Source organism: Bradysia coprophila, unplaced genomic scaffold (genome assembly GCF_014529535.1).
Source record: "Bradysia coprophila strain Holo2 unplaced genomic scaffold, BU_Bcop_v1 contig_232, whole genome shotgun sequence".
Taxonomy (NCBI): domain Eukaryota; kingdom Metazoa; phylum Arthropoda; class Insecta; order Diptera; family Sciaridae; genus Bradysia; species Bradysia coprophila.
Window position 1 is genome coordinate 7,466,913 of NW_023503493.1, and position 25,257 is coordinate 7,492,169.

The following is a 25,257-nucleotide window of genomic DNA, read 5'->3' on the forward strand; positions in this document are numbered from 1 at the left end:
AACATTGTAAATTTATTATTTTTTAGCACAAATGTAGGCTGCAATTTACCACTGCGTTGATTCGTCTTAAGAGGGTGTAACTAGTACGCTGAAGTTGTAGCCTACATTTGTGCATTTGTCTCTAATAATTCATGCGTGGGGTGAAAGTGCGAAGGGAAAAAAACGATCTTTGTCCCAAGACATAAAATAGTTATTTGCATATTTGGTTTGTACAACTGAGTTTTGCCACTTTTGCATGTCGTAGTTCGAACGAAATGAGTAAAGGATAGTAAAGAAGCCAATGGAAACAATGGAAAAGAAATAAATTTTTATTATTTAACAAAATTTTAAACATTTGCAATTACAAAAACATAACAAAGCAAATAATTATCATGGTGACCTTCATCCAGTAGTTAATGGTACAACGATTACCTGAACTGGTAGCAAATACACTGGAAACCTTCGACAAAATGGAATCGAACCATGTGTTTTGGAGCTCTGTATTTTCTGTTGGAAAATAAAAATTTGATGAGCAAAGAAAACGTTTTTTGACTGGATGCAGCAGAAGTAGTCGGTGTATTGTGTCGAATTTAGGAAGGTAAGAATTTGAATCCAGTACGAGAAACTTTCGCTTCAAAAGTCCCTTTGGGGCAGAATGCGTGGATTAATTTTCGATCTAAAATTTTAATGACCTTCAGGCGTCTCCTTTGCATGGGTAACTTTTTAGACCCGTACGAAGTACTGGGGTCTTATAGGTTTACGCATACGTTTGTAACACGTCGAATTGGACTCCCTGAGTAAGGGGAAACCTATTGTGGTTGTCTAGAGATGCCAAATCCGCGAAAAAAAAAAATGTCCGTCTGTCTGTCCGTCTGTCTGTCTGCACGATAACTTGAGTAAAACGCATCCGATTTTGAAAATTCTTTTTTTTCCCGTTTGGTAATGTCAAAAGACAGGCTAAGTTCGAAGATGAGTGATTTTGGATCGACCCCTCCCGAGCTGTGGCCCAATAAGTGCTTTACGGTTTTTCGAAGATATCTCCGGACATTTAAACGTTAAACTTGTAAGTGATACGTCAAATAAAAGGTATTTACAATACCGATCGACAAAAAAAAAGTTTATGGAAATCGGATGACCGACTCGTGAGTTCGACCCCTTGGTGTGGAACAGGCACAGGGCGGCAAGCAGTTTTTGCTTGTAGGTCGGCCACATTTGAACATATTTCGTCTGTTTTAGCTTTATTAGATAGGTATTGACCGTACCAATCAGGGAAAATTTTTTTATGAAATTATGTTCTCCGGAGCGTGAGCTAGGTCTCTTGGAGTGAGCTCTTATCTGGCTACTCGGAAGTACAGTGAACGTGGTGTATTTTGACAATATCTCGAGTAAATTTTGACCGAATTTCATGAATTTTTTTTTGTTTGAAAGGTATTAACGAATGTAAAGCGTCGGTACTATTTCCGATCTTCTAACAAAATGGCTGCCGGCGGCCATATTGGATTTTAGTAAAATAGAAATATCTTGGGAAAAATGATACTTAGATAGTTTCTGTTAACATGGAAATAATTTGTTATGTGTGTGGGGTTTCAGGGATTCCATATACGGACATCTATATATACCTATATACAGCTATATTGAGCTATATACAGGCATATAGAGCTATATAATAGCATATATTCCTCTGTGAAATGTTTATTTACAGTGAAATATAGGTAAATATAGCGGTATATAGCTGTTTAAATAGGAATTTATGAAATTTGTCTTCGTACGGGGCTGTCTATATTGCCTCCGGCAATTTATTTGTATATGATAACAAGGCAAAGAGTGGATAATGTAAGTGATTTTAAAGGCTTTTGACACGAATAGGTGTTTCGTACGGGTCGGCGTTAGCTATGTTTTTTTAAATATTTCCACTGATGGCGGTATATTGGGTTGGAGCTTGGCGCCTTGAGAATCAATCGATACTTCGTTGATCTCAATGACCCTTCGAATCCAGTCTAGCTTTTTCAAACACTGAAGGTGGTATACCATACGGTGCGATCTCGGACAAAAAAATTAAAAAAGTGCTAAGATCGCACCCAATGTACTACCGGCAGTGCTGTGTTACTATAGATAGTCATTTTTTCTATATTCTCATTGTCATTTCCTTCAATGAAACCATCAGATTCAACCTCAAATCCAACTTCACTTACTTGACTTTATACAGTAGCGCTGATCCTGATCCAGTTCATAGTCTGGTGCACATTGACATTCCTTCAAGAAACATTGCATTGATTGCTCGGTACCATTAAAGTGAGATTGGAAACAGTCAGTGTCGTATTCACACTCTTGGCCAACAGCTGAAAGGATTTCATCTTTTAAAAACCGCAAACAAAATCGTTTGAGCGCTCAGTAGTGTACTCACCAACGCGTTTCTCACAAATCTTTTTCGTTCCATTGGCAACATTGATTAAAATTGTCGACCAATTTTCATCGCAAACACATTTGCCCTGTTCACAAACAGCACGCAGTCCTAATTCATGCTGGCACTGTACACTCTCCGAACAGTTTCCATTGTGATCAGCAATCGGTAGACAAGCCTAAAATGAAATCGATAAATAAAATGTCGTGAGTAAGGATGTGTAAGGATGGTGCTTTTGACAACGAGAAACAGGTCGAAGCACACGGAAGTGGAAGTTATTGAAAGCAAAGAAAATTTCAGAACGACGAGGCGAATTACTTCTTAAAAAATCGTTCGTTCATGCGTCTGCGCAACGCACTTCAAGCAAGCGTGATCATAGTGGACAACTGCCAAATAGAATACGGATTTTGTAATTTGTACCCTATTGAGGGCATCACTCAAGCTTAAAGTGCGTTGCTCTGCGACATAATTCCCGCTAATACGTCAAGTTGCACATCACCATCACACTCACCGTTTCATCAAATGCCGCAACATAACCGGGCTCACAGTAACATTGCTGCTGCACACAAATGGTATTCGGACATTCGGTCTCGTTTGTGCATTTCGTCATATCTGTGCAGATAATGAAAAAATGTGAAAAATTAAGAAATTCTTGCAGCTGTGAAAGGACCACTTACCGATCAAACTGTGGCAGGTACCATTGTGGAAAATGAATTTCTTTTGACATGTACAAGTGTTATTTGCGCACGTAGAAAACGCAATTTCTTTGGAACATTGAACATCATTTTCGCAACGGCTGCCGATAGGAAGATTTGCTGTTTGAAATGATGAAAAAAATAAAATAATTTTTTTGTCGCACTGGGAGGCAGAACCTTTTTTGTACAATTGATTCTTCAAAACTCACTCAAGAATTTTTCAAAAATTTGAATTCTTGAAATTTCCGAATTTCTTATAAAATCCCGAATTTCTGAAAAAAAAATCCTCAAGAAATCCAAGGTACTAAGGGAGGCTTTACCAGTTTCCGGACATGTACCAGTAGTCGGTACCTACTGATCTCATTTATCAACAATTTTACAAACGAAAGAGCAATAGGTTTCAGACTGCTAGTACACGTCAAGAGACTGGTCGCGCAACTCCACCGTCAGCAGATTGACACTGCAACTCACAAATTATTATTTTTTTCTAAATTAACTCACTCGGTATGCAGCTCCTTTTGTCTTCCGATGGTATATAACCCGGTTTGCACATACAAAATCCATTCATACAACTACTCCATTGAATAGCAGTACAAGGACATTTACCGCCAATGACATTTGCTAATCCCAGTTTCTGTAACGAAAAAAGGCGGAAAAAAATTATCACAACAATTCCTGGCCTCACTACTTTAGAATGGTTCACCTCTGGCAAACACGTAATAGTTTTGAAATCGGAATCTGTGCAAATGCATTGATGATTCAAGCATGTGCTATTGACAATTTCATTCATTTTTACAAAAACTTTACAATCGCCATCATGGTGACACTCAGTGTCAATTACATTTTCGTGGACCGAACCTATAAGTTCAAAACGAACGTTATTTTGGATAAAATTTATCGGAATTTCATTTCTATGTGTACCTGAGACGAAAATTGAACAGTGAAGGGAAATGAGAACGAAGAGCACGAACTTTAGTGCAGTATTCACCGACATTTTCTAATTTGAATTTCTTTTTGAACTTTAGTCAGCCTCAATATATTTTCTATGATCCGTATGGCTCGCATACAGAACAGAACTGAAGTTGTTGTAACGTCAAACCATCAAAATGACTCCAACAAGGGATCATTCACAAAGTCCGCGTGTCCATGTGTTCTGCATTTTTTAGAGATCCTTTCCATTTGTGAGACTAGACCGACTAGACACTAGACAATCTGTTATCGACACGATGAAACGAAGTGATAGACTCAAAATATTGCGGTCTTTTGTAATTAAATGAATGTTAAATTTACAAATAATAACGCTGGTGTAACGCTTTACCGTCTGTGAAAGATTAAACAGTAGCGACACTAAAGTAAAGTAAAGCTACGCTTAAGTGACCTCTACTTTTTCGTAAAAGAAATTAAACCGAAAGTTCTTCCAAAGTCGATTGAAATCTCTTCTCGTTTACAAATAAAAGTGATGAATACGTAACAGATGAAAGCTGTGTGTTTCACTCCGCCAAACTACTAAATATGGGTATCGCTGTAAAGCTGAGGTCCTCCACATTCATAATAAGTAATAATTTAATCAAGAAATGCATTAGTGAGGTCACAGCTCTCATCAAAGTTCACCGAGGTTGCATCGACTTTGAGAAATTTTCCGGAAGTCATATTTTCGGCCATTTAACATCAAATTTTATGAAGGTAATATTTGCCCCAGGAGTACTCGACATCAGCTTACGAACGAACCCATACATGCCAGTGTCCTCCCCACCTTACGGAAATGAAATCCGGACTACAAAACCCCATCTTTCGACTTTTGGCCACTTACAACCAGCCAGGTTTGGAAGATCAAAAATATCTGAGACTGCGTATATAAAAAGGTCCCAGAATAAATAGTGCCGATTTCGGTCAGTCGAAATTCAAAAGAATCCCTCATAAATATTGATGAGGTTATGTCTCTATGGATGAAATTTGACAGTAATTTGATAATTTGTATGACGATTGTCTTCCGAAAGAACAGAGTTGATCACGAAATTTTCTAGTGGCTCCTCCATCGACTTAGAAGTAACCTGTACGTTACTCAAAATTTAACATTGGAATAGGTTTCTTCCGTTCATTCCAAGGCCGTTCAAAATGTCAATCGTTACCACAGAGAAGCCAACACAACTTGACTTTGAAGTTTTAACAAACAAATTTATTTAAGTTGCGGTTATGTTCGCTTCTATGGATGACAGTCGTTTTTACCGTATAATGGAAGAAACTTATACAGTGTTTAAGGAGAGCGATTTTTGACCACTTTGTTTAAACTGGTCTCGGGGTCACACGTCAAAATGAGAGAAATCACATACAAATTTAAACTGGGCTCAACTCTCAATTTCTTTTTTCATTGATGAATATTTGACAGCTGACCCCGAGACCAATTAAATTTAACTGGTTTTCGCTCTCCTTAAACACTGTATAGGTTTGTTCCAAGGTCATTTCGAAATGTCAAATTTCATCCATAGAAGGCAACATAACCTCAACTTTCAGGTTGACGTAAATTTTAACGAAAAATTCACAAAGAAATTTGTTGATGTTTAGGTTATGTTCATCTCTGTGGATGAAATCTTCGACGTCCGTGTTGTCAAAGTTCGGGTTTACAGTTATTCGGAACAAACCTTCGCACATACCAATTTTGCTTAACCTGAGACGAAAAGCTCAGGGGCGCAAATTGCAAGAACCGGACATCTGCACACAAACCAAAACAGGACTCCTTTTCACATTCACTAAATCGTTTCTTTGTTCCTTCGGAACGACAAACAGAGCTATAGCTCTTCCCTTGCCCACACATCACGTAAAGTGACAAAAAAGAAGAAAGAAAAGCTGTTTCGACCTCGAGAACTAACGGCGGTCACTGGTCAGAGTGGACTGACCATCTTCAGTTGCTTCCGCTAGCCTCTTACACAAGACAGCAGCAAAACGTTCCATGAACAAGTGTAGGATAGTTTGCATTGAGAAATTGCCATCTGCTGATGGAAAATTTGGGGAAATAGCGGAAAGCTGCTAAGAAATCACCAAAAAAATGCAGCAAAGCAAACAAAAGAACTGAGCCTGAGCTTCAAAAGTAAAAAATAAAAAACAAAAATAAAAATTCTCATGCGCCGTACTCACGTCACCAACCGTCTGATCGTCTGATCCGCTCATTTTCACCATTCATCCATCCAGCGAAAATTGCACAATCACCGGCAAAACAGCAACAACGACAACGAAACAACGAAATGGAAAAACGGAAAAACAATGCGAAAATCTCGCGAAAAACTTCGATTGAAGTCAATTTGACTGAAATAATTTGACTGAAAATGTTTCTTAGCCTTCTGTGTAGCAACAATACTGAACAAAATCAGTAGAAGAAAATCTCGTAGTGAGTGAAGTATGGCCTCAAGCTACACTAATTGGCCCAAAATTCGGATGAAGAAACTCTATTTACAGAGAATGACTCGCCAGCACTCAATCTGTAAAGATCAACCAGTCGCCTTCAAAACACAAACGTTGAAACTCAATTTGCAGGGAATGACTCGCTATAGCACTCGATCTGCAAAGATCAACTTTAGTCGGCTTTACAATGGAAACATCAGAAAAGAGACTAAATCCAGTCTTTGAAGTCATAAACCGTAACTGAATCTACGAAATTACAATTGCGAGTGAAGTAACAGTATAAGCAAAACTATGATGACTGTTAAAGCGATCAACAGCGAGTGAAGCACAACAGCAAACGACAAAATCATTGGTCGAAAATAACTCTTGGTCGAAAATGACTCTTGCAAGAAGTGACTCACAAGCACTCGACTTGCAAAGACTGACCTCGATCCTCAACACAAAGAAACATTTCCGTTTTCCGTTTTCGCTTTCCACAATCTGCTTTCCTCCCTAACTCCAATCATTCGCTCTTGGTCCGTTTTTTGGCCCGACCCAAATCAAATTGCATCATCCAGGTCCGAGCAGAACGATTTTGTCCACATCGGGCTTGATGAGATTCTCGATTGAATCGTTAAAATTTTCTTAATCTGTTCTTCCCGCACTTTCTTTTTCTGGGACCTGTAAAATATTTTCGCTGGGTTGTTATTTTGACGTTTGACATTTCGGCGTGCATCGACGCACAGTCCAAACATAATACGAAGTCTAATGTCAAAATGATTTGTTTTGATGTGCTTCAATAGTGAAAAAATCATAAATTCTTTACAAAACACGGTCAAATAATAAGATTCCTTCAACAGTCGAGCTAAACTAACGGATCAGGTAATTCAATTCTGAAAAAATTGTGACTGCAGGTGCTCTTAGTGATAATTTATTCGGGTTTTCGGTGATTGACTATTCGATGTAAACAAATCGACCCAATCAATTTCTTTGTTGATAATAGCGGAATGTTGTGAGCTATGCGTATCTGATGTTACTAATTTGTTTACTGCGTAACTTATCAACTTTATGTAATCCAAACATTCAATTCAAACTCCTGCTGATTATCTCATTCCCATTTCGACATAACCTCACTTTATTTCCAATTTGTTTTGTTTTTGTTTTCTACCAAGCCATGGCCGAAGCCACAATTACCATGAATCAAAATACATTTCAAAAGTCAGCGGAACCGTTGCACATTCAGCGATTGGAAGCTTGCCTCGATCTCGGTCCGTTCATGAAATATGCTCAAGATATCCTCTCACGGCCGCTAACCAGCAGCGATGACAGCGATTCGGATGTGAATCCGGAGATCTTAGGACCCGGTGATCGGGTAATGAATGGAGTTGTTTCATCACAATCAGGTAAAGACACTATTGAAATGCCCGAACCATCTCTCTGTTCTGTTCGTGGTGTAACTTGCAACTGGTTTTGTTTGTTAGGTCGCCGCAATGACAAAAGTGTTATGTATAACTTCACGAATGTTGGAAACGACCGTAAATGGCTGCAAGATTTGTTGCTCAGCGACACCGACTCAGATGAAAATGTCAGCGACGAAGACGAGTACATCAAGACAATGCTAAAAGATCATGTGAAGGAGCAAAAATATCGTCGGAAATACTACACAAATGCAAATAATGCCCAGTACGGCTATTACGGCACCGGTTTACTGTCCAATTTCGACAGCTTCTACGAGCACCGACGGTCGATCGTTGGAACAAAGAAACGGAAATACAAAAAGTCGGACAAAACGAAATTGTCGAAGAAGAAGCTGCAAAAGCTGAAAAACGAGATGATGGAGGATGGTGACCTAGATGGAGCCGACATCGATTGGGATGATTTGTCGATGTTGAAAGACGACGACGGTTTCGATTCAAAGCCACACAGTCCGGGTGGCGGTCCATCGAAACGTGGTCGCAAGAAGCAAGCGCTACTCAAAACACCAGAAGTATTGGCGGCACGGCGACGAAAAATCTGGCAATTGATGGCCAAAAAGGAATTGGGTAAAGTTCAGCGAGCCAAGGCGAACAATCACAAAGAAGTGTTAACGAGTTGCAAACGGTACGCGACCATGTGCATGAAAGTGTCCCGACAGAAGGCAATGATGTCGCAGAAGAATATGAAGGAAACGGTTTGGCGTGCCAAGAGATTAACGAGAGAAATGCAAGGATATTGGAAGCGGTACGATCGAGTCGAGCGTGAGACGAGGCGACGTATGGAGAAAGAAGCAGAAGAACAACGAAAGGTTTGGATGTGAGGCTTGAGTTGGACGGGTTTTAAATTCACTTTTTTCTTTTACAGCACGACGTTGAACTAATCGAAGCGAAGAGGCAACAGAGGAAACTAAACTTTTTGATCACACAGACCGAGTTGTATGCGCATTTCATGTCGAAAAAATTGGGTCTTGGTACTGAAGAGGAACAGTTACGAATTCTCAATCAATTGGACGAAGAAGCACATCCCCGACTGGCCGCTATCGACGATTACAACAGGTATGCCGAATTTCTTGTCCCCTTCCAGTCCGTTCTGTGCAGTCCGTTCTTCTACAAACTCCTTCACTTTTCCAGCGATCGAATGAAACAAATTGCTCAAAAAAATGCAGCCGAAGCATTCAACATGGAAAGACAGCGAACCAAAGAATTCGATCTGTTGGCCAATTATCAACCGAATCCGGAACCAATTAAAAAGGAAGAAGAACTACCCCAGCCGAACATATTCGCTGGAAACCTTAAAGGCTATCAGATCAAAGGAATGACCTGGCTGGCCAATCTGTACGATCAAGGCATCAGTGGCATTCTGGCCGACGAGATGGGTCTGGGCAAAACGGTCCAGTCGATAGCATTTCTCTGCCACATCGCTGAAAACTATGGCGTTTGGGGTCCGTTCTTGATCATATCACCGGCATCAACGTTACACAATTGGCAACAGGAAATGCAACGATTCGTACCGGATTTCAAGGTCATACCGTACTGGGGATCGCCGAACGAACGGAAAATTCTGCGACAATTTTGGGAACCGAAAGACTTGCACACAAAAGATGCGAGCTTTCACGTTGTCATAACCAGCTATCAGCTGATTGTGTCGGACTACAAGTATTTCAATCGATTGAAGTGGCAGTACATGATATTGGATGAAGCACAGGCGATCAAAAGTTCATCGTCCGTTCGATGGAAGATGTTGTTGGGATTCAATTGTCGGAATCGATTGTTACTTAGTGGAACGCCCATTCAGAACAGCATGGCTGAGTTGTGGGCATTGCTTCATTTCATTATGCCGACGTTGTTCGACTCGCACGACGAATTCAACGAATGGTTCTCGAAAGATATTGAAAGTCATGCGGAGAACAAGACGGGAATCGATGAAAGTATGCGTCGGGCGACCGAATATTTCTCCAAATTTTAAACGAAAATTTCCATTTCCAGAACAAATCTCTCGCCTCCATATGATCCTCAAACCGTTCATGTTGCGTCGAATCAAAAAAGACGTGGAAAATGAACTGTCCGACAAGATCGAAATCATGGTCTACTGCCCGTTGACGACACGGCAGAAGCTGCTGTACATGGCACTGAAACGGAAAATTCGCATCGAAGATTTGCTGCAATTCACCGACCGTACTTCGGAAGGTCATGGACAAATTATGGACAAAAATTTCACATCCAGCCTGATGAATCTGGTCATGCAATTCCGGAAAGTGTGCAACCATCCGGAATTGTTTGAGCGACGTGATGCCAAGAGTCCGTTGTATTTGCCGTACATTGAGTACGTTGTACCGAAATTAGTGTATGACGAATGTCTGCTGGTTCGTGCAATGCCCAGCAAACGGCACTTACTGTTCAACAAGTGAGTTTGATTCATCGAATCGAATGTTTTCCAGAAAGAAAAACTCAATTTTTCCGTCCACCAGATTCAGTATTTACAACGCAAATACCATCCACCGATCGTTGACTCCACATCACGCTGACGACAGTTCCGTCGAATACACCAGACATGTTGACTTAAATATTGGAAATGGCTTCTCGTTCACTCGATTCTGCGACATTAGTCCGCATGAATTTGAGAAGTTTAGCATTGACGGTCTAATATTCATGTGAGTATGCCGATTCGCGTGAGCCACAGGGGAACTTGAGACGACAAATTCACTCTGATTCAACCCGACTCACCTTTGCTGCCTGTCCTCGACAATTTCACATTTTGTGTTCATTAGGTTACAACGATGCGAACACCTGTTTCGTCTGCTATTACTTTTGGCTTACCGCAGTCAATGGTGGCAAGGATCCACCAAATGTCTGTCATCATTACTCTTGGAAGCGACGTTAAAGAAAAACTTAGCGCTGCAGAGTAGTCCAACTGTAAAGGGACTTCTATTCACAAAGATGGTGAGCCACTAGACACTTTACAATTCCTCAGCAAATTCCATTGATTTTTATCGATCTGCAGGTTCCATCCCATCAATCCGTCTACACATTTACGCAACACACCGTCAATTCGATGGCCGAAACTGTCGAACATCGGATCATACGCAGCAAACATGCCCGCCAATCCGAATTAATCGTCGAGGTGCGCAATGAATTGAGTGTCGATGATTTCACGCCGAAAAAGCAGTTGTCGCCATCGAAACCATCGTCGTCAAAAATGGACACATCGCCGAAATCTACCCATCAAAGTACTTTACTTCCCGCCTTCCACCACATTCCACGTCTGCAACGGAAATTCGAATGCCAACCGACAACGATGCCAAATTTTTTGTACGGCATTGGACCAAAGGTTACAACTCGAGGCGTTCGGCAATAGTACGTTCAGTTCTTTCGTTTTGTTGGCTGAATTTTTGTAAGAAACTTCTAACCAAAATATTTCCACATTAGCACCGCCAGTCGATCGGCAGCATGGACTGCAATCCGACACGAACAATGCGAAAACCCTATCGGTCAAGAATTGGTTCGCGATGGCCTGGATGTGTGTCGTCCGCATTGCGGTTGGTCCAATATCAGCGTACCGGATAAGCAAACATTGATATCGGATGCTGGTAAACTGACCGTGTTAGACGCTTTGTTAACGAGACTGAAGGCACAGAATCATCGGGTGCTGATCTATTCACAAATGACAAAAGTGATTGACTTGTTAGAGGTAATTCTATTGGTTTCATTGAATTTCGTGTTCTTCTGTACCTAATCGGTCAATATTGTACCGTAGGAGTATATGTGGCATCGAAAACATCGATACCATCGACTTGACGGATCCAGTAAAATATCTGCTCGTCGTGATATGGTTGCCGATTTTCAAAATCGATCGGACATTTTTGTATTCTTACTGTCAACGAGGGCTGGAGGACTGGGTATCAACTTGACTGCTGCCGATACGGTGAGTACAGATTTTGTTTTATATTTCAAAATGCGTTACCGTCAAAAAGTACGGTTCATTTGACCCTTTAAAGGCGTTAATTACCCTTGAGGTGCCTCCATTGATGTAAATATTCTGACTTGATGCAAATCAATGTTAATCACCAAGATATTTGTATCGTCAGAATGTGAAGAAACGCCAAGAAAAACCTTGGGTTTTATTCACATTCTGACGATTTTTCTTGGTGATTTAACAAACCAACCAAAAATGATGATTTGTCAAGAAAAATTCGCCAAACTGCGAAAAGAAACGCTAAAATGTGACGATAGTGCAAAAAAATCTTGGCGATGCTTCACAGCTATGATGGATGTTAATTACAATTATGATTGTTACGCCCGCTGGTGTTACAAGCTTGCATAAAACTTCTTCAATACTCTTTAATGGAAGCAAGTGCTCTGAGATGACACTCGGACTTCAATAGTTCTCACATACATTTTGCTATACAAGGTCACTCCATCAGCCAATGCTCATTGCTTTCTTTTGTTGTTGTCGTTGATAACAGATGTTTAATAATGTCTTTCGGTCGAGTGAAACCAATTTTGAAACGTTTGGACGATGATCAGTATGGCATCCTTGATTATTTTCAGTCGTCACGTATCTTCCAGAAATTATGAAAATCAACTGAAATTTACTCGATTTGTATATACCAATTGTACGGCCAAGTAGCACGACTTGCTACACTTACATGCCCGGACTGGACATACTGGTTGATGTCATCAAGATCTTTCATTTCCTAACTGTTTTTACGTTGATACTTCCGTGGACATAGTGCCAAAGATTGGGAATGGGAATAGATCTAATTCGGGTCACGCGAAATCGAGTCAAATACCGAATAGAAATCTTGGCGGCAGTAAGTCGAATGTAGTGTGATTTGTTGTGCAAAATTGTGGCTTTCAATGTACTTCAGACAGAATATCAGAACAAATCAACTTCAGCTGAACTTATCAGGTCTACTCCTTAAAATGACCTCTTTAAAGACTATTTCTTAAATACATCATCTAGCATGACAAATAAATGAGCAATAAAAAGCCTCAATTGTTCACTACAAACCATACCACATTCAGTTTATTGTCAAGATTACTATAAAGTGTTGGACACAATTCCTCAAGACCTGAATTGGACCTGTTCCGAGCCTTACGTGAAATATCTCCGAAATAACATTCGGCCATATCTCTGAATCCATTTGATCGATTCTGTTCGACTTCGAATTTCTCATGAAATTCATTTGAAAGGCACATAGAACTCAGTGACATAATTTTGACTGAGACATATTGCAAATCTGTTTTTTACCATGAAGCCAGGACTCATTTTTGTGCAAATGTAGATCATGTTAAAAAAAATGGTTTAAAGAATGTATCGGTCAAAATTATGCCCATAAGTTTGATTCTATGTGCCTTTATTTCAATTGGTACGTAAAAACTCCACCTAGTTGTAGTTCCATATGGCAGACGATCTCAACTTTTGTTAATTCTGTGAACCCTAGCTCCCAATTCACCGAACAGACTTTTATGATCGTCGTGAACACATGATCCACTTCAACCTTTAATTTTCCTTTAATTCTCCAATTTATTCCGAATTTATTTTCTGTTAAACAAATAAAATTCCGAAATTATTATCGTTAACACTTTGTCGGTCGTGCTTCATTCACCTCTTAATCCTTTCTTCGTGTATTTACAAACACACAAAACCTGTTCACTAAATAACTTTCTAATGAAGGTCTATTGTTGGCTATGACAATCAGTAAGGGGGTGAAAATTTGTTACGGTTTTGATATAAAATGCGACGACGACGATGATGACGATTCATCAACAAAAAGTATCGCGCTACACTTTAACACCATTTGAATGGTAATCATAACGAATTTCACGACAGCACAACAATGGCAACAGACTGTTGCGTTGTGATCATTTAATAATTAATTTACGGCTGTTTAACGTAGGTATTACCTAGAATAGCGTGCATTTTAACCATAATTTTGTTAACGTTAATTTAAAAATTCCAATACAGTTCTCGGCTTCATCAGTTTATAGTTGTTGTGTGGATAGATCGAGGTATTTTGTTTTGTATAAATTGTTGCTGGAAACAGACGTTTTTTTTTCTTTATTCAACTTTTATGTGTATATCGTATAGAATACCTTAACCTACCGCATCGATAATTGTTCACTGAAACAATATAAATATCTAAAGAACAAGATAATTTTTCTTCAACTGAAATGATTATCTATCGTCGTCTAGGCGCGTGTGAAAAACGTGTTTCGTTAATTAATCAAAAGAAAAACTGATTGAGAAATGACCACAGTGGTAATTAATCGACGAAATCGTCGATTTATTACCGCCGTTCCATGTTCCATCTCGAAATTGTTTTGCAGTCGTTCATGCAACCATTGCGCGTTGCTGGTTCAAGAAATGAATTTTTGATGGAATGATGATCGGTTTGGATTAATTAATTTTAGTAGAAGGGAGGGTCATTCACCGTCATTCCGGAATAAAAAAAACCTACCGCACTGTTCGTTGTATTAGATATGTGAACGTAACGGAACTGTCTGAACTGTTATGAGTAACATCAGGAAAAGTTTGGCTCATCGATTCCCCGTTTTAGTTTCTTGAAATGTTACGCTCTTGGATCGACTATATCCCAAGTAGCCCAAATGGCATAAAAGAGAATCATTCGGTTACATCTTCACGAAGGATGTTTTAGTTTGTCATGTGTGAGCGGGTAGAAGTTCTCATGCTTCCTGGGATTGATCACAAATGACGTCACACTATTTTTTGATTATTCGTTGCGCAAAAAAGGTCAAAATTAGCTCATATTTGTTGGAACCATCTCGTTTTCCCAAACACATCTCCCTTAGCAAGGTGTCGTTACAACATCGGGTTCATAGTCGCATAGTCAAGCAATATGAACATTAGCATTAGGATAAGAATTCACTGGACTAGTGTGTTGTTGATTTATAGCTTGTACTGAGAGACTCAGAAGCAGAAGCAGATAATTCAGTGGAAGCTTTTACATTTGCAGCTGCTAATTGTAGGTTTTGTGATGAGCTTGACTCAACTGACAGGCCCGGACTGGCCATACTGTGAATTTGGGCGATAACCGAAAGACCTTTTGGATTTGTGTGTGAAAATTATTGATTTTTGGGCCTTTTACAAATTAGTTGTATGTAGCCCCCGAAGAGTTGTAGCCCTTGAACATATATTACGTCAATCATTTGACCTTAACCCGATATGAATCATTTGGCTTGAACATGAAAATTGAAGATAGTCATCAGATTAAACCTGTCGGGTTTGTCTAAAAAAATTCTATTAAAATTTCTGGTTCTGGTCAAGTGTGTCTTCATGAAGTGAAGTTTGACCCAGGGGCTATTTAGTTGAATTAATTTGCCGAAATTCGCCAAAATTAGCCAAAATTCGTCGAAATTCGCCGAAATTCTCCCAAATTAAAAAATTCAAATTTTGAAAATTTTCTTCCAAATTTATGTTTTTTGAAATATTTTGCTAGTTTTGTGATATAGCATAACAAAAATATGCAAGAATCTACCAAATTCACAAATATATATGTAAAATTCACAAAATTAGGACATTTTTCATCGTTTTTCCAAAAAAAAAACCATCATGGCTTCCCGGTTAAAAATAGATTTCTAGAATGTCTTGGCCAAAAATATGTAACTAAGCTCTACGATTCTTTGAAATTTCTTAAAATCATGTATAAATTCACAAAAAATCGCCAAAATTCGTCAAAATTCGCCAAAATTCGTCAAAATTCGCCAAAATTCGTCAAATTCTCCAAATTCGCCAAAATTCGCTGAAAATTCAACTAAATAGCCACTGAGTTTGACCTGACCCGAACTATCCGGTCGAGTTATTTTTTTGAGCGATCGAACTCGGTTCAACTATTTTGTAACTTAAATGTTTTTGTCTAATGGGATCTTATGGACGTGACAACTTTTAAATTCTCAGCCCATGTCATTTCGGTCATGTTATTCTAACTTGAAGGAACTCCTAGATTTTCGAAATAAATATTTTGCTACCATACTACTCCGTAGATGCTCCGAGCTCTTAATAATTACATCCAACCTTTCAATGTATCCGACAGTAATTTAATTATCTTTTCGAAAGAATTTCTTTGTTTATACTTCTCACGGTACTTTCATAGTTGTCGAACGTTCGTTCAATAAATAACAATTCATCGATCTAAAACAAAGAAAAATGATGTGTCCAAAATGGAAAAATTATCAAAACGAAAATGAGCAATTACGGCATTAAAAGGTAATTTTAATAAATTATCCAGAAAGGAAAAAAAAATTGTATGCATCGTCACAACGAAATTCACCTGTTTTCCCATATCATTATAAAACGAAACGAAAAAAAAAATCAACGGAACGTAATAAAATTCATCAACATTAATCTAAACAACAATATAGCTTAATTTGGATGGGTATACATTATAACGATACTTCTAACAGACTACTTAAAAACAAATGCACCATTGCATTGCGCTGCAGTTACCTTCTATACACACATTACATTTATATGGAGGTTTTGTGTGTATGTCCGATGCGTCCACCCTTTCGTTTGGTAGCGTTCATTATCAAAGTAATAAGAGTGCGATGGGTCCTTTTGATGGTTAATTACCATAAATTAACGTAAACATGTTAAATAAATTTCAATATTTTATAACACACTGGATAATATGCGTGAAAGACTAAAAGGTTCATGGCCATTAATTTGGTAGTTTCCTGGCCGAATTTTTTGATATAAATAATTTTTTTCTTTCGTTTCGTGGTGTTTTTTGGTTTCGTTCCTCTCTAAAAAAATAATTAAGCATTACGTGCTACTGTTACTTGATGATTCCACATGTATTAACGCGATTATAATTTAGTTGGTTGCGTTCCTCTTGAATTACAATTTATTGCAATTTGACGTGAACTTCATTTCAAATATGGAAATTTTGTTCATTGTTTTTTTTTTTTGCTGAATTTTAAAATTTCTGTTTGACTTCTTTGCAATGTGTTCAAATTTTAATAACATGAACCGTGGCTACACACACAAATTAAAAGATTAAAATTATTTTAATTACTGGAAAAACTTAAGTCTATCTTGCATTCAGACAGTTACAATCTTTATTGAAGAAAAAAAAAGGAAATAATTTTTGCTCAAACCTTACGTGCTGGGCAACTTTTTATATTCATCAGTTCACTCCACACAGTGCCGTGTAATTCTTATCGGCGTATTGTTTGAAGACTAGATTTTTGCATTCTTTTTTCATTTTTTTTCTTTATTTTTACAAAAAAATATTATGCGATTTTCGTGATATGATCATAAAATTATCGATTGTTGATAAATATTCCGATGCATCTCTTTCAAGTTTCGCAGTATATTTGTTTATAGGAGCGATATTATGCATGACTCTGTTTTTATGAGATCAGAGATTTCCGTATGACTTTATGGGTTCTAGTTTTCTACAGATTTAACGTGCTCTTTGGAGAATATTTTGCTTTAGTTTAGTAAATTCCTTGACATTTTCGTTGTAAGAAAGAGTAAAATAGGAGGTAATAAATCAGAGTACATTTGCAACAATGTCGTGCGATCAAGGTTTTTTAGTTGATACTTAGTCTACACTCAAAATCAATGCAAGGATTTTGTGTTCTTTACTTTAAAACAAATCTCGTCTATCCAATTAGTTTTGAGGCGATTCATGCAAATATTTTCGTTTCGCGAAAATCTTCAAATCGTCAGAGATTCGCTGAAATAAAAACCTTTCCTATCGCTCCATTTGTTTAAGGATCTCACCAATAGTCTTTTACGGCCAATAAAACAAGTTCAGTGTACCACCGGCAAGGGCGGATAACGGTCTGTTGCGTTACAATTTTCAAGACTGAAAACTCTAGTTTCAAGAAAAAATCGTAGTTTCAGCCATTAGACTGATCCTTCCTATTGCCTCAAAGTGTTAAAAATTTGATCTGAGGTAACTGGTCATACAAAACTATTGCAATTGGCGGATGTCTGCATTTTCAAACCCATATTCTACGGCGATCTCCGCTATCACAATTTTTTCTCCACCAATAACGGATTTGTTCCATAGTTTTTCACGCTCTATCGTCTCCAGCAAGTTATAGTCGTTCACCATAGAAACTCAGGCGTCCGCTGATAGACGATTTTACAGATTTTGAAAATTTACCATCAGCGAACCGCCGAGTTATGTGAGAGGCCAAAACTTTCGGGGACGGAAAGAGCCGGAAAAACTGTGGAACAAATCCGTTATTGGCGGAGAAAAAATTTTGATAGCGGAGAATTGACGAGGCTCTAAAGTTCCAACTTTCGCACCAAGCCTCGAACCACGAAAATCAAAAGACTCTTGCGGTCAATAACAAATTCAGTGAGCCACTGGCTTAACGCGACTTTCGAAGCACGCCTCGATGTATGACGTTAACTTGGAAAGAGTCAAATCCTGACATTTTTCTAAATGTTAAGTGACATTTCTTCCAAGTGAGGGTGAAAATTCTTCCTGAGGATAGTTGCTTAATTGGTATCTCGCCAAAATGTAGCTTATGTGCACTCAAATTAATCGTGTTTGTGCTACGTTAGACGAGTCATTCAGTGCGTTTATCTCAGCAGTCAAAAAACACACTACAATACCGAAATTATGAAGCGTGAGTATTAGTCTAATCTTGGGGGCAGATTTTAAGTTCTCATTATCGAAAGAATTCCCTTACCATTGAATAGAGTCATAGTTCTATTTAAGGTTTTCCTTAATCGCCAAATCGTTGATATTTAACATAATCGCTTATAATAATCATCAAATCTATTACTTACTTTGTTTGACCGTGTTTGATGCAAAATCTGTCACTTCATTATTTTTTGCGAAAAGTTGTCTATAAAGAGAAGATTATCCAGATCATATTGCTTATTCTTACATTATCATCGTTGGTCGATAACAGATGACAAGCCGTTTCTAAAAGGTTTAAAATTGCTTTGTGCCTCTTCTTTGTATTCCCTGCAACTGTTACACGTTTCAAATTCCAGTAAACATTGCATACAAATTTTATACGATCATAAAATGCACAAGCTGACGAGACGGTTACAGTAGCTGGTGGCACATCATCTAGGTAATATTCAAAAACCACTTTACACGGAAATACTCTATACCATGGCAGCCAAATAATATGACTCTTAATCACCCATTAAGTTAGTGTTTTCATAACAGAAATTCTTTTAATTGCATCATCTTCCGACCGAGAAGCTGCGTTACACTCTGGATATGATATTTTATTTATAACTTTAATTGCTCGAAGAAAGTATTTTATGTTTGGCCGATAAATTCCAATAATATCAAACAGAGTGCAATAGATCTGGTATGTGTGTATGCTATGTTTGTGCTCGTTTGTTTGGGATCCATTACGATTCTTTCCTTCGATTAAATCCATTCGATGGGTAGGCTAATGTTTGTTGTTTGTGGAGACGATCGTACGTTAAATTTAATGACATAAAAATTTCATTAAAAGTCACACACAGTAAGATGCGACAGACTCAGACTAAAGTGAAAGATCATAAAATCCAAGTAAATTACGTTTTTCTGTGTAAAAATAGCTTACTTTTGAGCATGTTTATTACTTTCGTCGTAAAAACTGGTAATACGAAAACGTTTTATTAATAAATATTTAAAATGCGTTTTTACCTATTTATCTCGATGGATGGTGCATTACGCTCTCACAGCCTATTCAACATTTGAGGATCTGATAATTAAATTGCTTTTAATGACTTCACAATGTTCATGTTTGTTACCGGCTATTAATTTTATATTTCATTATTGTAAACAGTTAAATTTGTTATGGGTAAGGGGTGGGCAGGAATTTTTGCTGCTGAGTTGTTCGAATGCTAAATGTTTTGTGTCCTCATTTCAACATCCTCCATTTTTAAAAGAAGCGATATCTGTCTTTCCTTTGATTTGTAGGTGTTTGAAAATGCTGTACGTTTTAGGGACTTATGCATCTTTGAAATCTTTAACGGATAATAGCGGGCGAGTCAAATATACCAAAATCATAGATGTTAAGTTACAAGTTTTTGGTGAAAATTATTCATGGTCTATTTGTACACCACATTGTGTCTATAATGCTGAATCTATTACTTCTTTTTCTCAAAGTATATACTAGTTTTCGACAACAACATCTATTACTTCGTTCGCTTTAACTGACATTTCACTATAGATGATCTCGTTGACCAGAGATCATTGCTTATATTTGTCGGTGCTATCGACAACAGATGCTTCACAATACGAAACAAAAAATTTAAAAAAATTCAACAATTTTTGATGAATAATCCTCGAAACTGGAATAGTACAAATTGCTTACAGCTACACCAACAGTTGCCTCAAAAAATTAAACGGACGTAAAATATATCGTCAACAACCGCTTCGACCCAGATATAATAATCGTCACCATAAATGACTATTTTTGAAGCGTTTAACGGACCAAAAATATAATTTATTATCGACACACATATCAAAAACTGAAACTCGAGACAATTTCAGCTTTAAAACAAAAAATAATAAAACAAAAATAATTTTACAACCCTTCATCTATCCGTGACGAAAGCAACTCAACCCGCTGGCTGTTCGAATGGGAGCAATAAAAAACGAATAGTCAAACCCATTCACTTAATTTCCTTAAAAATGTAACAAATGAAAACGTCATAATTGTTAGAAAGGATAGTTTAACATCCTCTATAAGTATGTCTTTCGGGGCTGGTAATCACCTTTTACGAAATACCAAGAAATTTTGAATAAAATATTTCTAAAATAATAAAACATATGCCAATGACTACCACTACACGTACTATATACGTATAATATACACCAGCAACAACCCTTCGGTAAAAAAATGCATTTTGAATATTTTAATGTTTAAAGTCATTTCTTTTGTCCAGTCTAAGGGTTGCATTCAATTAGTGAATAAGAGGAAAAAATAAATTTGAGAAATAAAAGACTAAAATAAACATCAACCCTTTTCACATGTCACGTTAGATAGTAATCACCGCATTTTTTCATAAATGATTAGACGAGTTCGGAATTCAGAGCCTCAATTTTGCTCTTTGCTTTCAAAAGTTTTGTCCAATTTGTCATTGTGGGGGTCATTAAATTTTGTTCGACTGTTACGTAAGAGATGTAAGTCCTTGATTGTATCGGAATGTTTTTTGTGTCTACTTTTTTTTTGAGAACTGAAGAAAAATAACTACACCGAATAGGTCGCTTCGTTTCGATTTTTCGAAACTAAAAAAATATGTCTCGATTCGTGAAGTTGCTGCAAATTTTTCCGAACTAGTGCGTAAAGGTCAAGTTTGCAAAAAATGACGATCCTCCTGTACATAATAGCTATTTTCATAACATGTCCCTAAATGAAACTTTTACGAACCCCAGACGAGGCCAACAATCTCGAAGTTCTCGTTTAGGCACAAGTAAGGAACAAGATTTTACATATATTCCATAAAGATCCACGTCTTTTCCAACCTATCGATTAGAATTGAACTGGTACCACGTCAAAATGTAATTTCAAATGATTTTGCACACCCAACCCAGAACAATACTCATTTGAACATCATTTCGAAAACATCTAATTTTCTATGCTGCCACATTCAATCACATTCATGTAAATTCGAACACAGTCTGTGCATCCAATTAATACGAAATTCATGACATACCGAAATTATTCTATCGGCACATAGAAATCACGAAAAGGTGGAGTCGAATACATCAATGCAATGTCATCACATGCTTTTGCTACCACAAAACGACGGTGTTAAATAACTCATTTCATTTAAAATATGCAAATTTCCCATTTATTCATTTCGTTCACAATACGAAAAAAAATAAACGTTCGGGTTGCACCAGCAGCAGTGTCATAATTAAAATTAAGTGACGTTTCGTTCAACAATTTATTTAAAAACGAAAACCAAAATGTCTAAATAATCCCAAAACCTCGAAATCAATCACTAAATCACAATATTATTTTTCAGGCATATTGTTCTAATGTTCTCGCCGTTCAAATATTTAAAAAAAAACGAAACGTGTGAACTGACTGATATATATTTGTGTTTAGGTAAAATTATATACACAAAAAATGCTTCGAAAATATATCTTTTTTCCCGAACACATTTATTGTCTCTGGCGTCATTTTCTTCGTCTTCGGTTCCCATAAGGCAAATAAATAAATAAAAAACTGAAAACCGAAACATTTAAAAGGTAAACTGCTATTGAACCTATCCATGTTGATTGACATAATTACTAGCAGTCATAAATTCAGAATTTTTTTTCCATTTTTATTTTCGTTTTCCAAGCTACTAAATGGATTTATTACATTTCAATTTGATTGAGACTATAATTTATATATAGAAATTTCGTATAATGCAGTATGTGTTGCATATTAATTGTGCCACTGCAGAAGACAATATAGTATACAAATTGAAGTTGCACGAAATCGTGTTATGTGACACAACAATGGATGTATATTACATGCGATGGTGTCTCCGTAACGACATGAAATGGTTTTGTTAGACAAATTTGTTGAAATATTTTTCACCAATTTGCTGAGTTTTTATTCAATTTGTTGGATGTTTTCAGTTTGACCTTCCGTTTCGTTTTTCGCGTAGGCACAACATCATGTTGTAATTATCGAATCTGGTACTTCTTTTGATCGAAGTAGATTCAACAGAAAACTCTTTTACTTCATTAGTTTTAACATAACTTTTGAAATACAAGATAACATCAATCAGGCCAGTCACTTATTTTTGTTTTTGTTGTCGATAGCATATGACATTGTCACTGTTTCTAATTGCAGAACTGTTTCAATTTTGATCAGCAAGAACTTGAACTTGCATCAAGTCGCACTTTTCAATCTGTCGTGAGTGAACTTTTAGACACCTGGGCTAAACTTTTTCCTGCAGAGTTAACCTTATTTTCTCCACTCAAAAGGCCATGAGAAAATGACGTTTTGTTGACGTTTTGTCCGATGACAGTTCGGAGAAGAAAATATCTACTTTCTAGCCACAGTGGCGAAATAGTCATTTTCATCCTTCGGGTACGAAAATGAGGGCAATTTTTCGAATTTTCTCGGGTTTCCGGCCCTCTGTATGAAAACTCACATGTGCACCTGTTTGGGACGGTTGATTTAAGGCACTTTCGCTTGTAAGCCTCACTTCGTTCGGCCTACAATCCGCGAAATTGCCTAAAATCAATCGTCCAAAACAGGTACACAAATGACTATTGTGTACCTGTTTTGGACGATTGATTTTAAGTAATTTCGCGGATTGTCGCACAAGCGAAAGTGCCTTAAATCAACCGTCCCAAACAGGTGCACATGTGAGTTTTCATGCAGAGGGCCGGAAACCCGAGAAAATTCGAAAAATTGCCCTCATTTTCGGCCCCGAAGCATGAAAATATTAATTTCCTTTACTAGGGAGGGAAAATGGACTTTTTGTCCCTAGGGAAAAGTCTTTCCCACCTTCGTAAAGGAAAACGATAATTTGATATATCTGACACTTTTACTCATCTGGATACGAAATATCAAATTCCTTCCGTGTATAGTAATATAATATTTCTCGCAACAATGAAGAAAATACCTATTTTCTTCCCCGAACTGTCACCTTTGTTTTTGTGTAAAATGGTGTAGCAAACGTATCTTTATGTTTCGTGGAGTAAAATGAAGACATGGAACTTCCTGCAAATAACTATTGACCCGACATAGATAATTCAAGTTCGGGCAGACAATCGAGGTCTCTTATGTGTTTAAATCTTTTCATCGAATCTTCGCATGCATAACTTGTCAAAGAACATTTCGAATTAACAGTCGACATTGACAAAATTTACATCCATCTGTGTATTCGATTCAAACTTCCAGTAAAACTTTTGTCCATACTAGACTTTTATCAGCAGTCTAGATCGAAATACATCTGCAATGCTAATCCATCTTCTGTTGAATGATTAAGTGTTAGGTCTAGCTGTAAAGCTTGGCTTAGTCTGTCATCGAAGTTTTGGCATCAATTTTTATTCCTCCAAAGCTATGAATAAATGGTTTTCTAAAAGGAAATTCCTTCCATATTGACAATATTTCATTCGATTGCAATAAATTCATGTCATTCCGACGAATCGCATTTTCATAATCCAGTAAAAGTAATAAGAAATCATTTGCAGATACGAAAATGTATTTCAATTTAAATACGTTAGACGTTCGTGCAGATCGACATTCATCGAATTATATTACAAAATGTGTAACCCTTTTCCTATATCTCCTATGCCCAATAAAATCGTATCACTATTTGCCGTACTGTCATTCAAAGCGGAAGAAAATTTCAAATCCGAAAATGTTTTATTTTCAAAATCGTTTCCAGTTAAACGCAAAGGCAAAAACTATCCCTGCAACCGATATCGCATAGGATGTGACATTTGAAATTGATTTCCAAACAAACTGGTAAAATGGTATTTCCATCCAAAGTTAACAATCAGTTTCGGTAACTAGTCGTACCATGCTAAATGACAAATATAAATTTTGTAGCCACCTCCCACAGTTTGATGGAATTTGAAGTTCGTTGTACTTCGAAAGGCAAATTGGTTTGGATTTTTTTCTGGTTCCTTTCGTAAGACATGTTCAATGATTTATTGATGCATTTTCCGTTGGATTTCTCAAGTAAATTTTTATTCGAAAAAACATTTTTATTTACCCAATCGACATACAGATTGCCTGATTACGGAATGCAATGTTTTATGGGTAATGGAAAGACAATTCTTGTCTTAATCCAATGCGGAATATGTATGTTTTACCTTCCGTGTGTATTAAAGTTGGTGTTAACATTAATTAACAAACCGCACCGAACTAACTACCTGTTATTTAAGTTCCATATTCTCGCTAAAATACTAATGTTAATTTTTGTAAACAGCAGAAAAATATTTTTATTTTTTATTATTAAATATTATGACAACCTGAACTTAATTTATTGCTTTTTGTACCGTTTTATCTATTAAATTCTGTAATTCCTTGTAAACAACATTCATATCGACAAAATACTTGAATACTCTCTGCTGGTGCGGATTCATTTTACTATTATTGAAACGTTAAAAGAGCAAAGTGGAATCATGTTTTAAGTTATGGATTATCGAATATTATATGTACTTTCTGACTTGGTGTAAAGTGTGTTGTGTGTAAGTCTATACTGTGTGCTGCGGTTTTTCGTTCACATAAACCATTTTTGTGTTTCACATATACGAAACGAAGAGAAATTCTTAAACATTCATGGCCATTTCCAAGAGATATTATCTTATGCTATATTCCAGTATTCATTTCTGTTGTGCCATTACCCGGACTTTAAATTAAAAGTAGAAAATAA

At 37.2% G+C, this 25,257-nt stretch overlaps 2 protein-coding genes across 4 annotated transcripts in view; one reads left to right on the forward strand and one right to left on the reverse strand.

Annotated features, from left to right (window-relative positions):
- Positions 1-285: 285 nt before the first annotated feature.
- On the reverse strand, positions 286-4,170 carry LOC119076216 (multiple epidermal growth factor-like domains protein 10). The gene is made up of 8 exons (XM_037182867.1): positions 3,997-4,170; positions 3,779-3,933; positions 3,577-3,709; positions 3,058-3,195; positions 2,892-2,992; positions 2,384-2,558; positions 2,172-2,318; positions 286-486 (listed from the first exon to the last, which is right to left on the reverse strand). The coding sequence occupies exons 1-8, from the start codon at positions 4,067-4,069 to the stop codon at positions 341-343; spliced, it is 1,068 nt and encodes a 355-aa protein (XP_037038762.1). The 5' UTR covers positions 4,070-4,170; the 3' UTR covers positions 286-340.
- Positions 4,171-7,189: 3,019 nt separating this feature from the next.
- Positions 7,190-25,257, forward strand: part of LOC119075732 (chromatin-remodeling ATPase INO80) — an 87,991-nt gene continuing 69,923 nt past the window's right edge. For 2 of the 3 annotated variants that reach the window (XM_037182271.1, XM_037182273.1), the window contains exons 1-11: positions 7,209-7,332; positions 7,623-7,853; positions 7,932-8,734; positions 8,791-8,981; positions 9,057-9,853; positions 9,912-10,329; positions 10,394-10,576; positions 10,694-10,865; positions 10,927-11,279; positions 11,352-11,613; positions 11,680-11,847. In XM_037182271.1, the coding sequence (XP_037038166.1) occupies positions 7,625-7,853; positions 7,932-8,734; positions 8,791-8,981; positions 9,057-9,853; positions 9,912-10,329; positions 10,394-10,576; positions 10,694-10,865; positions 10,927-11,279; positions 11,352-11,613; positions 11,680-11,847 (3,576 nt within the window). In that variant the 5' untranslated portion in view covers positions 7,209-7,332; positions 7,623-7,624. Of the gene's footprint in view, positions 7,333-7,620; positions 7,854-7,931; positions 8,735-8,790; positions 8,982-9,056; positions 9,854-9,911; positions 10,330-10,393; positions 10,577-10,693; positions 10,866-10,926; positions 11,280-11,351; positions 11,614-11,679; positions 11,848-25,257 lie in introns of all 3 variants that reach the window. The other variant, XM_037182272.1, reaches the window with a different exon arrangement.

Coding starts and splice junctions, on each gene's coding strand:
- LOC119076216 (XM_037182867.1), bottom strand. CDS start 4,069: ATGTCGGTGAATACTGCACTAAAGTTCGTGCTCTTCGTTCTCATTTCC. Junction 3,710..3,778: donor CTATTACGTGTTTGCCAGAG/GTGAACCATTCT, acceptor TTTTCGTTACAG/AAACTGGGATTAGCAAATGT. Junction 487..2,171: donor GCGCTACTGTATAAAGTCAA/GTAAGTGAAGTT, acceptor ATTTTCCAACAG/AAAATACAGAGCTCCAAAAC.